Below are 12,806 nucleotides of genomic sequence, written 5' to 3'. Positions count from 1 at the left end.
CTCCCTGAGAGAGAGGCGTGGAGGCTATCTGGTTGGCTACAATGCTGTGTTCTCCTTTTGAAAGTTTATCAAACAGTAAAAAGCAAAACAAAACTATATCAGGGTTACTTGTCCTACAGACCAAACTGAACAATGATTTCCCAAAAGAGAAAAAGGTTGACAGGCAGACATACCTCCGGCTCCAAAAAGCCAGGTGCTGTGTGTAATATGGGCAGATGGGGCATACCCAGGGCTGCAAACTCCCAACCCCCAGGCGCTGCCTCGGTTCTCAGCCTGGCTTTGGATTCTTTCAAAAGGCAACACATTGCAGACATGTTATCCCAAGCAGGAGTCGTGAAAGCACCAAGCAACGCATTGCTCACATGCTAACAAGGATGGCACAGGTGTGAGGATGGCACAGGTGTGAGGATGGCACAGGTGTGAGGGTGGCAGGGGCGCTCATTCTTTGGGTGCCCACAGTTCAGTTGCCAGGGCTGGTCTTTTCACTTTGCCTGACTGGTGGAGGCCGGTCAGGCCAGGGGACTGGTCACATCCGGGGCTCAGTGTGCGAGGTGTAAGTGACAGCCATACCGGGAATGGGGTCTGGGTAGGGGACTCAGGAGCTACAGCGCAGCTATTCCCATCGCAGGAAAGAAAACGTGATGCTCGGCTCCTGTGCTAAACACCAGGGATGATCTTCTGAAATGCAATATAGGTTTTTTAAAACCTCAAAGATATTAACAACCAAAGTGCAGGACTTTTAAACCCACAAATGACCGTTTTAAAAAAAAACCCAGGGAGGCTGTGGTCCCAGGGAAGATGCATGGTCTCCTAGTTGAATAAAGTCGCCGCACTTCCCGCCTGCAGGATGGGACCTAGCAGGGAAATAGAGAGGCCGTGTGTGCGAGGGGGTAAATCCCCAGAAAGCGCCCCGCCTGCCCCTGCCCTCCGCGCGCTCTGCCCGCCGCCGGCCAGGACGCAGAATCAGCTTTTCCTGGCGCCGCCTGGAGAGCCGGGGCTGCCCGGTGGAAAACTGAAATAAACGGGGGAAGAAAAGCCACTCACGCCCCTCCGACTAAACTAGTGGAAATCACTGCTCCCGCAACGGGAGAGGGCACCGCCTGGCGCCGCGGCCGCTCCCGCGGACCCGCAGCAGGTCCGCAAACGCGGCGGCCCCAGTGCCCCCGCCGGCCCCGACGGGAAGCCCGCAGGTTTCCCGGCAGCAGCTGCCCGCAGCCGCCCAGCGCCTGGCCCAGGAGCCGGGCGGCCGGTCGGAGCGGGAGGGAGCGGTGGAGGGCAGAGCAGGAAATCACACAGGTGGGCCGGGGCCGGAGCGCCCTGCCTTACCTGGTACACGTCCCGCAGCCCGCACCACGTCCGCAGCGCCTGGTGGCAAGCCCGCAGCCTCTCCGCGTACCATCTCCGCAGCGCGGACACGGTCAGGTTCCACACGAAGCGGCCGCCGCTGAACAGCAAGTCCTCCACGCCGCACGTGAACGCCGAGGCCATGCCCGCGCCTCCCCTCGGCCCGGCGCCCGGCCCGCCGCCGCCCCGCGAGCCCCGCACAGCGGCCCCGGCGCCCGCGCTCCGACGCCCGCTCCCGCCAGCGGCCGGCCCGACGCTCCAGCGCACTGGTGTCCGGCGCGAGCTGGCGGGGCTGCGGGGGCATGCCCCGGGCGGGGCGCCCGCCAACCAACGGCCGCGGCTGGCACACGCCCAGCGCCACCCCGCCCGCGGCCGGCAGCGCCGCGCACGCCGCCCAGAGCCCGCCAGGCCGGCCCAGGCGCTCCCGGGGCGCGGGGAGCCCTGGCCCGCGAGGACCCCCCTGCGCTCCCCGCGCCGGGCGGAGGGGCCTGGAGCAACTCCTCGCGGGCGGAGGGCGGGGGGAGAGCTGAGCTTCAGCGCCCCGGGCCCGCGCGTCCTGCGCGCATGCACGCGCACACACAGACACAGACACACAGACACACACACAGACACAGACACACAGACACACACACACACAGACACAGACACACAGACACACACACACAGACACACAGACACAGACACACAGACACACGCGCACACACAGACACACACACACACAGACACACGCGCACACACAGACACACAGACACACGCGCACACACAGACACACACACACAGACACACACACAGACACACACAGGCACACACACACAGACACACAGACACACACAGACACACACACAGACACACACAGACACACACAGACACACACACACAGACACAGGCACACACAGACACACAAGCGCACACAGACACACAGACACACAGACACACAGACACACGCGCACACACAGACACAGGCACACACAGACACACAGAGACACACACAGACACACACACACAGACACAGGCACACACAGACACACAAGCGCACACAGACACACACACACACACGCTCACCAGCCCCAGTCTCCTAATCTGCTTTGGGGAGCATCCTACTTTCCCTACAGGATCTCTGTGGCATCTGGCTCTGTTCACACTGATAAATATCTCTGGGCAACTACAGATGCAGGAGCGGGGAAAAAAGAAATCTTCCTAGCATCCCTTTGGACCCCGCTCCTGAGGGAACAGCCCTGAAGGTTTCCTGGGTTGGGCTGGAGCCAGGAGATGAAGATACCAGTCTCAAAGCAACAGTGCGTGTGCTCCAGAACCTGCCTTTGCTCCTGGCTGAGGGTCTCCGAAAAAATAACAGGCCTGTTGCTGCCAGCCAGGAGGCAGTGCCCTGCACCCCGACTGTGCTAGTTCAGTGCAGCAGTCAGTTATGGAGAAAACAAAGACGGTCCTGGTCTCTGGCAGATGGTGTCCAGTTACTAAGTGCTGGGAAACAGAAGCTCACAAGAGAATCCTTGGTTCGATTCTGGAAAATTTAGCCTCTGGACATGTCTAGCAGCAGCTGCCAGCACAAACCTGCACAGACAGTTTATTCTCGACTCAAAACTGGAGGAAACTGTTCCACAACTCACGAAGTTGCCAGATAATTAATGTTTGTTTTGTAAATTCCCCCTAGGAATTGATATTGCCCCAGGCATTTGGAAAGGGAGCCCGAGAACCTGTTCCACACACCACAAGTCTATCTTCCTGTGGAATTCATGCAGATTTGGGTCCCATAGGCCACTGTCATGTTCCTCATGGCACAGGCATTGCAGCCCATGCCAGGCTGCTGTCTTTTCCTGAACCCACCTGGAAGACAATTGTCTATTTTACTGGCAGTTTCACACCTGGGCTGTTTGTTATCTTTGCTATTAAGTGGCAGGAAGGTAAGGCGCCAAAGCGCCAAAGCCTGTCTCCCAACCCAGCCCAGAGGCCTCAGAACAGATATGGACAAGCCAGTCAGCTTTATTTCAGGTTTCAGATGTACCATTGGAATCCTAATTCAGGTGGAACTCAACAGGTCAAAAGAACACAAAAATCTGTCCTCAGAGTACCTGCTATTTTCAAAGTGACCACAATCAAGAAACTTTTAAATGAGATTTCTTCTTTTACTACTTTTTAGTTCCTTTTATTACTAATAAAATTGGTTGGGAGTTTTTGATGAATTTCTTAAAAAGGACCCAAGATCTGACCCAAGATCTGCATTTCTTTCTTCCCAGTAAGTCTGCTCTCCGGGCTCATTAGTATTAGCATCCTGGCGACATCCTCCAAGACCGCGGTCCCTGAGTTTACAGAACCAGAACGTACGAGGTCTTACTGAATCAAAAGCAAATAAGTGAAGGATACTCTGAAGAAGAAGTGGGGCCTGACCCCACAATCCAGCTCTGTGCCCTTGACCGGGAATCGAACTCGAGACCCTCCAGTGCACGGGCCCATGTTCTAACCACTGAGAAACACCAACGAGGGTGGTACATTTCTCTTTTTTAACGATGCAGTGGGACTGTGTTCTCGGCAATGTTGAGCAGCCCAGGGAATCCCAGGATAAAGCCTACAACAGGACAGTTACCCAGTCTCATGACACCTCTCAGGAGGGATGCTCTGGAAACACCATGGCTGTTACCTGTCCATGCACAGGTCTACTGTCGGTGGTCAGTTCCAACCTCAGTCATTCTCACTCAAGGTTTCCAAAGTCAGTTCTCACACTATTTTCTAAAAAATAGGATGTGGCATAATATGTGGTCCTTGAACCAGCAGCATCGGCAACTAGACATGCGAGTTCTCAGGCTGCTCCAGAATCAGGAGCAAGGCCACGAGGTCAGGGGCCTGCGTTCTCACGCAGCCTCGGGGGGATTCCTACTTGTGCTAGAGTCTGAGAACCGCTGCTGTAGGGCGTGGCATTTAGGGTGAGCTAAGTCTCCCAAGAGGGACATATCTGACTTAAAGCCCCGCTCCATAAGACCTGTGGGCCCTAAACAAGCTCTTTCAACCACAAAGCCTCAATATCCTCATCTATAAAATGGGGGTGATCTCAGGATTTACTACATAGGGTTTGGGGATGACTAAATGAACTATTCCGTATAAAGTGTTTAGAGTAGTGGTGGCAAAGGGTAAGCACCCAAAGAAAACAAACTATCACCACCACCAAAATCAGGAATTGTTTCATTTTTTTGTAGTCAGATAAAACGGTATAAATAAAATGTGGTTTTTTGATTTTTGTTTTTTTTTAAATTTCAACTGTCAACATCTGCTTTCCTATCCCTTTCTGTGTGTTGTGTGTTAAAGTTGGTGGTGACTTGCGTGGGGGAGTAGTCCTGCCACTCTTGTTCAAGTTCCCAAAAAGCATTTTGAAGCTCGATCTTTCCCGCCACAGCCAACCTTTCCTGTGACTCCGGGAAGAGTACGCCCAAAGCTGGGTGCCAGTCAGGGGAGGACACCTTGCTCCCGTCACCACACACGCTGAGGCTTCTGGGCCAAGCGGCCGCCCTCTCCTGCAGGAGCAGCTGGTGCTCCAGGGCAGTGGGGTTTTAGAGGGACCGAAGGGCAAGGTCCTCCACACAGGGGACTGGCTGGGTGGCAACGGAACCCGGGCGTGTAGCCGTGGAGAAAAAGACGACCCAAGGGTGGCATCGTTCTGAAAATGGACTGGCCACGTGGGACATACTGGGTCCCAGACACACGCCCTTGAAATTGGTCTAAGACTTCCTGTGGTAAGAGAGCTAAATCAGGCTAGCTTCAAAATTATCTCGCTTTTTTTTTTCTTTAATTTAAGAAGATTTTCCTTTCTAGCACCAGAGTTCCCTGCAACACACTGTAATTTCCTGCCGCTCTCTGGAGGCTTCAGAGCTGCTTCAGGTGACACCATTACTCACACTCCCGGGAGTTCTGCTGGGGACGCAGAAGAGAAACTGCCGTCCCCGAGGCTCCTGCAGGGTCTCCAGCAGGAGGACGGCCCAAAGGACAGGCTGGCTCTAGAAGGAGAGAGCAGGTGCCAGAGAACCGCTTCCCGAGGCTCCGCTGTCCGTCAGGAAGACAGTCCACTGACGCCCGCGGGCGTTTTAAATGTGCTTTACCCCGGGGTGACCCAGCGTGACTCGGCTCTGACAGGCATCGGGCTTGCGCGAGATGACCACGGCGTCTGCTTCACGCTCTCAGTCGGGCCTTCTGCACCCCCGGGACATCTGGCACTGTCTGCGGGTATTTTGGGTTTTTACGACTTCGAGGTGCTACTGGCATCTAGTGGGTAAGGCCTGGGATGCTGCTCAGCATCCTACGGTGCCCAGGACAGTCCCCACGACAAAGAGGGGGGACAGTCCCTCAGCGCCCACTGCAAAGAGGGGGTTGCCCTGGTCGAGTCACCCCCCTCCTCTCACAGGGCTTGTGGGGAAGCAGGCTTCCCTCTTGATATTTCTCCCCAAAAGGAAGCTTGGGAAAGAAATGCAACAAGCAGCCTGTAATTGTGTTCATGCCTCAACAAAGAAATGAAGCGCCATTTCCATGATTTTTACTCAAATATTTATCATAAAAAAGAGGACAGCAATTTTCATCACAAGCTGTTTATATTTTGTTACTTCAACTTCTGGTTTCATTATTTCTTTTAAATTAGAGGCTCCTTAGTGGGGATGAAGCCTTCCTTTGGCCTTGAAAGCAGACTCTCCATCGACCCCAAGGTGCAGGGCGGAGGCAGCCCTGGCCGGGTGCTGCTGCGAGTCTCCGGTGGCACAGCTGACAGGACACTGCCCCTTTCCTCTCTGACTGTGAGCTCGGTGAGGAATCCCCGCAGGCGAGGGGGGGGGCAGCTGGGGTGCCCCTGTGCAGCAGGACCCCACACACTGGAAAATGTTTAGTGACCTCAGATCTGCCCACTACATGCCCATAGTGGCCCCAATCACTGCGACAGCAACAAGGACGCATTTCTGAATGCCCCAGGCGGGTGGCAGCTGCCCTCATTCAGAAACCGGTGGAAGTAGGGACAAGGTCTTGTTCATTTTTGTTTCTGCAGTGACTGGCACACAGCAGGCCATCAATAAATGATTATTGAACCGGCAAATGAATGACGCTTTGTGTCAACAGAGAATACAGAAAATTCGTCCATCCCGAACACACATCGCGCCTCACAAACTCTGTACTGAGTTTCACTCCCTGCTGGGCAGGAGCGGGGGACTTGGGATGCACAGGACAAGACAAAAGTGGCCCCTGTCCAAGTGGGTCTCAGAGGAGAGGGGGAGGCAGACACTGGGCAGTGAGACGAAGAGCGGGCACTGCCACACGGGCCGTAACAGACACGGGATGCAGGCCATGGGGAGAGATGCCTCCCGAGGGTGACAGTGCCGCTGGGACCTGGGGGCTCAGGAGGGAGAGCTAGCGGTAGGAACTAAGGCTCTCTGGTAAGAGGGACCCAGTTTTGTGCAGTTTGAGGGGCAGGGGCAGGAGGGGTGTTTCAGAGGCCCAGGGGCAGGGAAGCCCAGCCGGGAGGCAGCGCTCGCTCCAGGGAGAAGAACGGGCTTGTGGTGGGCTGGGGAAATGGCTACGTGTTAAGCTGGAGGGACCAACATACGTCTGCGCCCCCTGGGCCCACGGGGCGAGAGTTGGTGGGCAAAGGTCCCCTTCAAAGCAAGGCCTCCGGGAAGGCTGCCCCGTGCCAGCGAGGCTCTTGCCGCCCTGGTGCCCCACCTTGCACAGCAGCCCGAGGGGGCGGCGGGAGCCTGGGGGACACAGTGCTATCTCAGCTCGGGCTGGCCGGGCTCGGGGCCGTGTCCCTCCCTCCTCACCGGCTTCCCCTCCTCTCTCCCTCTGGCTGAGGCAAGTGTGTCCTTGGCCTGGGCCTCCAGAGGAGACGCGGGAGCACTCGGAGCAGCGGGATCCTGGGGAGAGGGGCCAGCCTGGGCCCCCCAGAGCTCGAGGCTCACCTGCTGGTGAGAGGCTAGGGCTCTGCAGCGGCCTTCATGACCCTGAACAGCTTTTTGGCATCACAAAGGGCTAAAAACACTACAAGCTAAAGGATCTCCGAGCACTAAGGCGTCTACCCAGCTTCTGTTCTTTAGCAAACGCCTGGAAGGAAAAACCCCACAAAACCAAACCTTCTCATCTTCCTCAAAAAGCTCCTGTGTTATTTTATTAAAGTGAATTCTCCTTGCTCAAAGGAGGATGGATGTGACTTTATCTAAAGTGCAAAACAGATAGCGTGGTGTTAGGCCGCACTGTCCCCATTTTCACGAGGCATGCCCTGGACGGGTGTGGGGATCCCGGCCAGGTCAAGCCTTAGGAGTCCCCGCTGGGCACGGAGGCGCGTGGGTGCTGGCTCCCTGGGCGCGCAGCAGGGGGAGAGGCCGACTTTCTTCTTTAAAGAAAGAGTTCCGTCTTGTCACTCACCTCCCACCCCCAACTCTGCCACCTTTTACTTACACCTAATTTACATGCACATCAACAATGACAAAAATAGTAATAACCTGGTCCACATAGCACCCTTTATTTCTAAATTAATAAAGGCAGCGCCACACACAGCATCAATCGATTCTCACCGTTTTCTCCCAAGGTCCAGGGGAGAAAATCACCACTGGCTCCACTTCATGATAAAGAAACTGAGACACAGAGAAGCCAGGTAAGTTGCTGAAGGACAGTGAAAAACATTTAAAAGCATTTTGAGAGGTGTAGCTGCTAATTTTTCAGTCCTACTTTAATTGAGAGACAAAAGGGCAATTTCTTTTATATTTATAAGCTATCATTCACTTTGGCTTCACACTAAAACTTATAGGGTAGCGATGGCTCTAAGGCTTACTTATTACTCCAGTAACTGAATGTGACAAAACGCCCACCCTTTAGGTTTCCCCAAGTTAAACAGGAATGAAACAACGATGAGAAGAAAAAGAAAACCTGTGACAAAGTAACAACTCTCTTCTTACAGGAGATAAGAGAGTAGTTACTTGAAACCCAGTGGATCTTCACCCTGGTACAATAAACAATAGAAGAAAAATGAAAAGATATATGAAAACTTTTGACTCCAACTATCAACCATTCTACCAATGTGCAGATAATTGTATTAAAATGAAAACCTAAAATCAGCCAAGATCAATGCCTGGCCAAGTGGCAGAAACTCTCAAGGCCAGGTAGATGCTGGCCGCCAAACAAATATGGGAGATAGGTTACAAAAATAGGTCATTTTCCCATTATTACTAAAAATACAGAATGATTTGGCAGGCCTGTTGCTAGGAATTTCAACTATTTGGCCCTTAGCAGCAAGAGCAAAATAAAAGCAAAGTGGCATTAAAAAAAAAAGGGACATAAAAGTATTTCTTATATCTTGCTATCCTAAAATTAACTTAAAGCTGACAGTGATAATAAACTGTTCTCAACTACTGAATGAATGTCTACAAGAAAATAAAGAAGCCAGAATTGGCATGCTCCGGGCCTCAGGACCTATGGCCATTTTATAAAGTTGAGAACACAGTTGTGTATCCTTCAGACCAAGAGTTCAGAGAGCTCCTGGCAGTGTGTGAGAGCAATGAACCAGAGAACTATGATCTTGTCTTGACCATAACAGAAAAATAAAACAAGGATTTCACTTGGGATGGAGCTGGCACCAAACAAATCTAAGGTAGATCTCCTCACCTTAAAAAGTTTCCATTATTACCTCAGTTTGGTGGCCTTACAGAGAATCTTGGCTTCTTTTTTGTATGTTTATGTATTTTGCTAGATGGTATTGGCTCTCAACCCATCAGCATTTACCCCTCTTTTCAGAGACTGATTTTATGGGTGGTCATTTTTCTTGCCCCAGGATCAACTATGATTGGTCTGAGGGAAGGCATGACATCCTATTCCAGCAATAAGATACAAAATAAAGCTTTCTAAAGAGATTTGAAAAAGGTTTCCTTCTTTGAAGAGATGGAACACAGGAGAATTTTGTTAACATTCCTTGATTCCTGTTTGAGATGGTGTTGTTTGAAGGCAATACTTTGAGTTTTAATAGCCATCTTGTGATCAAGAAGACATGAGTCGACAGCTAGGACAGTAGAAAAGGGGATGACAAAAGTCTGGGTCTTTGATGGCATTTAGATGTCACACCAGCCAGGAGCCGCTGACTTACAGGTGAATTGTAGTGAGATGTAAACAATAGATGGCCTTACATAGTTTAAGCTGATATTAGTTGGATGTTTTGTTACTTTCAATAGATCACATTTCAAAACTTACTCCAAAGTTACACTAATCAAGGCAGCATGGTACTGGCATAAAGATAGATATACGAGTCACTAAAATAGAATCAAGCCCGGCCGGACGTGGCTCAGCGGTTGAGCGTCGACCTAGGATCCAGGCGATCAGGGTTAGATTCCCGGTCAGGGCACATGCCTGGGTTGTGGGCTGCAGCCGATCAGTGACTCTCTCATCATTGATGTTTCTGTGTCTCTCTCTCCCTCTCCTTTCCTCTCTCTGAAATCAATAAAGATATATTAAAAAAAAAAAAAAATAGAATCAAGAGTCCAGAAATAAATCCTCACATTGATGGTTGTCTCACTTTTTAAAAATTTATCTTATTGTTGAAAGTATTGCAGACATCCCTTTTCCCCCCATTAACCCCATCTACCCTGCACCCCCCACCTCAGGCTTACAGCACTATTGTCTGCGTCCATGGGTTACCCATAGATGCATAGATGTTCTTTGGTTAATCTCTCCCTGCCCCCCCCCACGCCCCTTCCCTCTGAGTGGCTGTGTCATTTCTGACAGGAGTTCCAGCGCCATTCAATGGGAAACGCTTAGTCTCTGCAACACGTGCTGGGACCAGTGAACAGCCACATGCAAAAGACAGAGTCTGCGCTCCTGCCCCATACCATGTACAAAAATTAACTCCGTAGAGATCAAAGAACGGAAGCAAGAGTTAAATCTATAAAGTTCTTAGAAGAAACATCATTGTATATCTGTGACACTGGGTTAGGCAACGGTTTCTTACGTGTGGCATGAAAAGCCGAAGTGAGAGCAGAAGCACATAGATAAGCTGGACTTCATCTAATAAAGACGTTGGTGCTTCAAGAACACCATGAGGGACTGAAAAGACAAGCCACCGACTGGGGGAAAATAATTGCAAATCTTCTATCTAATAAGGAACTTAATCCACATTATATAAAGGTTTACAACTCAATCATAAAACGACCTATAGCTCAATTTAAAAACAGGTCAAGGGTTTAAACGTAGATTTCTTTAAACCAGATACATAAATGTCTCGTTAACAGATGAAAAGATGCCCAACATCATTAATAATTAGGGAAATGCAAACAAAACCACATGCTACCCCACTTTCACACCCACCGCAGTGGCTCCCAGCAGAAAGGCAGGCCTGACAGTGTGGTGAGGATGGGAGTTTGAAACCCTCGTGTGTTACTGGCGAAAATGTAGAGCAGTGCAGCCAAGAGGAAAATATTGGTAATTTCTCAAAAGGCTAAGCCTGCATCACCACGCTACCCAGCGGTTCTGTTCCCAGGTCTATGTCCAAACGAAGCGAAAGCCTTGGGCTTTCTGTTTGTCTTAATCCTCAGCTAAGGATATGTTTTCTTCATCGATTCTAGAGAGAGGAGAGGAGAGGGAGAGAGAAACGCCTGTGTGCACCCAGACCGGGGGCTGAGCGGAGAACCTGGGCAGGTGCCTGAGCGGGAACTGAACCCATGACCCTTCGGTGACAGGATGACTCTCCAACCAACTGAGCCACACACGCCAGGGAGAAAATCCATGTTTTAAAAAAAATACTTGTCCACAAATGTTCATAGCACCAGTATTCGTAATAATCAAAAGGTGGAAACAACTCGCACGTCTATTAGCTCATGACAGACTAAAAAAAGTGGCATATCTGCATAATGTAGTATTATTGAGCAATAAAAAGAAATGAAGTATATAGACAAGGTAATAGAAAACACATGTTCAGATAAAAACTTGGACATGAACATTCACAGCAGCTTCATTAATAAGAGTCCAAAAGTGGCAAGAGCTCAAATATCACTTGCTGAGTGGTACACAGCATCTGGTATAGCTAGACAGTGGAATACTACTCAGCCACTAAAAGGAATGAAGCACGGACACATGTTACAACAGAGGTGAATCCTGAAAACATGCTAAGTAAAGAAGCCAGACGAAAGGCCGCATTTTCGTGGAGGTAGAAAGTGCATTAGTGGTTGCAAGGGCCTGGGGGCGGTGGGGTGGGGACCCGAGCAGTGACTGCTAACGGGTGTGGAGTTTCTTCATGGGGTAATGAAAATGGTCTGGAGTTAAGCGGTGATGACAGTGCACAGCCTTGTAAATATACTAAAACCCACTGAACTGTGCACTGAAAAAGCATAAATCTTGTGGTATGCGAGTAAATAAAATAAAGAATAATAATCAGTGAAGCGATCAACAGAAATACATTTTAAAAGAGGAAATGAAATACGGATCCACGTGACAGCATGGATGAATCTCGGCACTGCTATGTGGAGTGAAAGAAGCAGTCATATCACGTCATAAAAGACGCATTTGTGACTCCTTTGATAGAAAATGTCCAGTTAGGCAAATCCATAGAGATAGAAAGCAGGGTAGTGGTTGTGTAGGGCCGAGGGAGTTTGGAGGGGGAGGAGGAAGGGGGAGTGACTTCCGACTGCCGGGGGCACAGAGTTTCTTTTTAAGACAATGAAAATCTTCTAAAGTTATTATAGTGATGAATGCACAACTCTGTAAATATACTGAAAACCACTGACTTGTACACTTTAAACAGGCGAACTTTATGATATGTGAACATATCTCAATAAGCCTGTTACCAAAATAAGGCAAAAAACACAGAACACATCTTAACCCTTTCCCTATATTTGTTAAATATTCTACAATGAACATACAGTACCTTTATTTTTTAAAAATAGTGTTCAAATTTCTCTTATTTAGAAAAATGTCTATTACACAAAACAAAGTAAAAATAAATGCAGGGAAAAAGTACTGCACATGAGCTCCACTGTGAAACTGAGTGAGCACCTAGGGAAAAAACAGGAGATACTAAATTACCGAGAGCAGTGGTCTCTGAGCTGGGGTCACCGGCTGGCGTGTAGTTACCTGGGGGAGGGCTTTCTGTTCCTGGTTTTCTATGTCGGCACATATTACTTTTTAGTTTCTCATTTTGAAATGCACATGCAATCACACAAGGGGCTTTTCAGCGAAGGAAACGTGGCCTCTGCGGTGCTGGTGCCTCGGTTCGGGGCCCTGTGAGGATGTCCTAGCTGTTTACTGCACAGGGCATCTGGCTGGGCAGGGAGGGGGCTCTACTCCCGCCGGGGCTCTGCCGGGCAAGCCCTAGCTGGTGGCTCTAAGGAAAGAAAGAGGCCTTGCATCCGAGCCGCAGGAAAAGGCCCGGCTCCCCTCCCCCAAATCGACCACGGTGCCTAGTTTCTTGTATAGCCCTCCAGACACAGTGTGTTTTCCAAACCTAC

The 12,806-nt window shown here is 50.6% G+C and overlaps 1 protein-coding gene across 2 annotated transcripts in view; it reads right to left on the bottom strand.

The window, feature by feature from the left end:
- FRMD4B (FERM domain containing 4B) overlaps window positions 1–12,806 on the bottom strand; it is a 304,300-nt gene that overhangs the window by 165,587 nt on the left and 125,907 nt on the right. The window contains exon 1 of one of the 2 annotated variants that reach the window (XM_081160521.1): window positions 1,327–1,503. The exons of the other annotated variant lie outside the window; for it this stretch is intronic. Coding sequence (XP_081016647.1) covers window positions 1,327–1,488 — 162 coding nt within the window. The 5' untranslated portion in view covers window positions 1,489–1,503. Of the gene's footprint in view, window positions 1–1,326; window positions 1,504–12,806 lie in introns of those variants that run through there. 2 annotated transcript variants of the gene reach the window in all.

Source organism: Miniopterus schreibersii (assembly GCF_964146895.1).
Source record: "Miniopterus schreibersii genome assembly, chromosome: 15".
NCBI lineage: Eukaryota > Metazoa > Chordata > Mammalia > Chiroptera > Miniopteridae > Miniopterus > Miniopterus schreibersii.
Note: the sequence above shows the minus strand (reverse complement) of the source record. Positions and strands in the feature narration are given on the sequence as shown.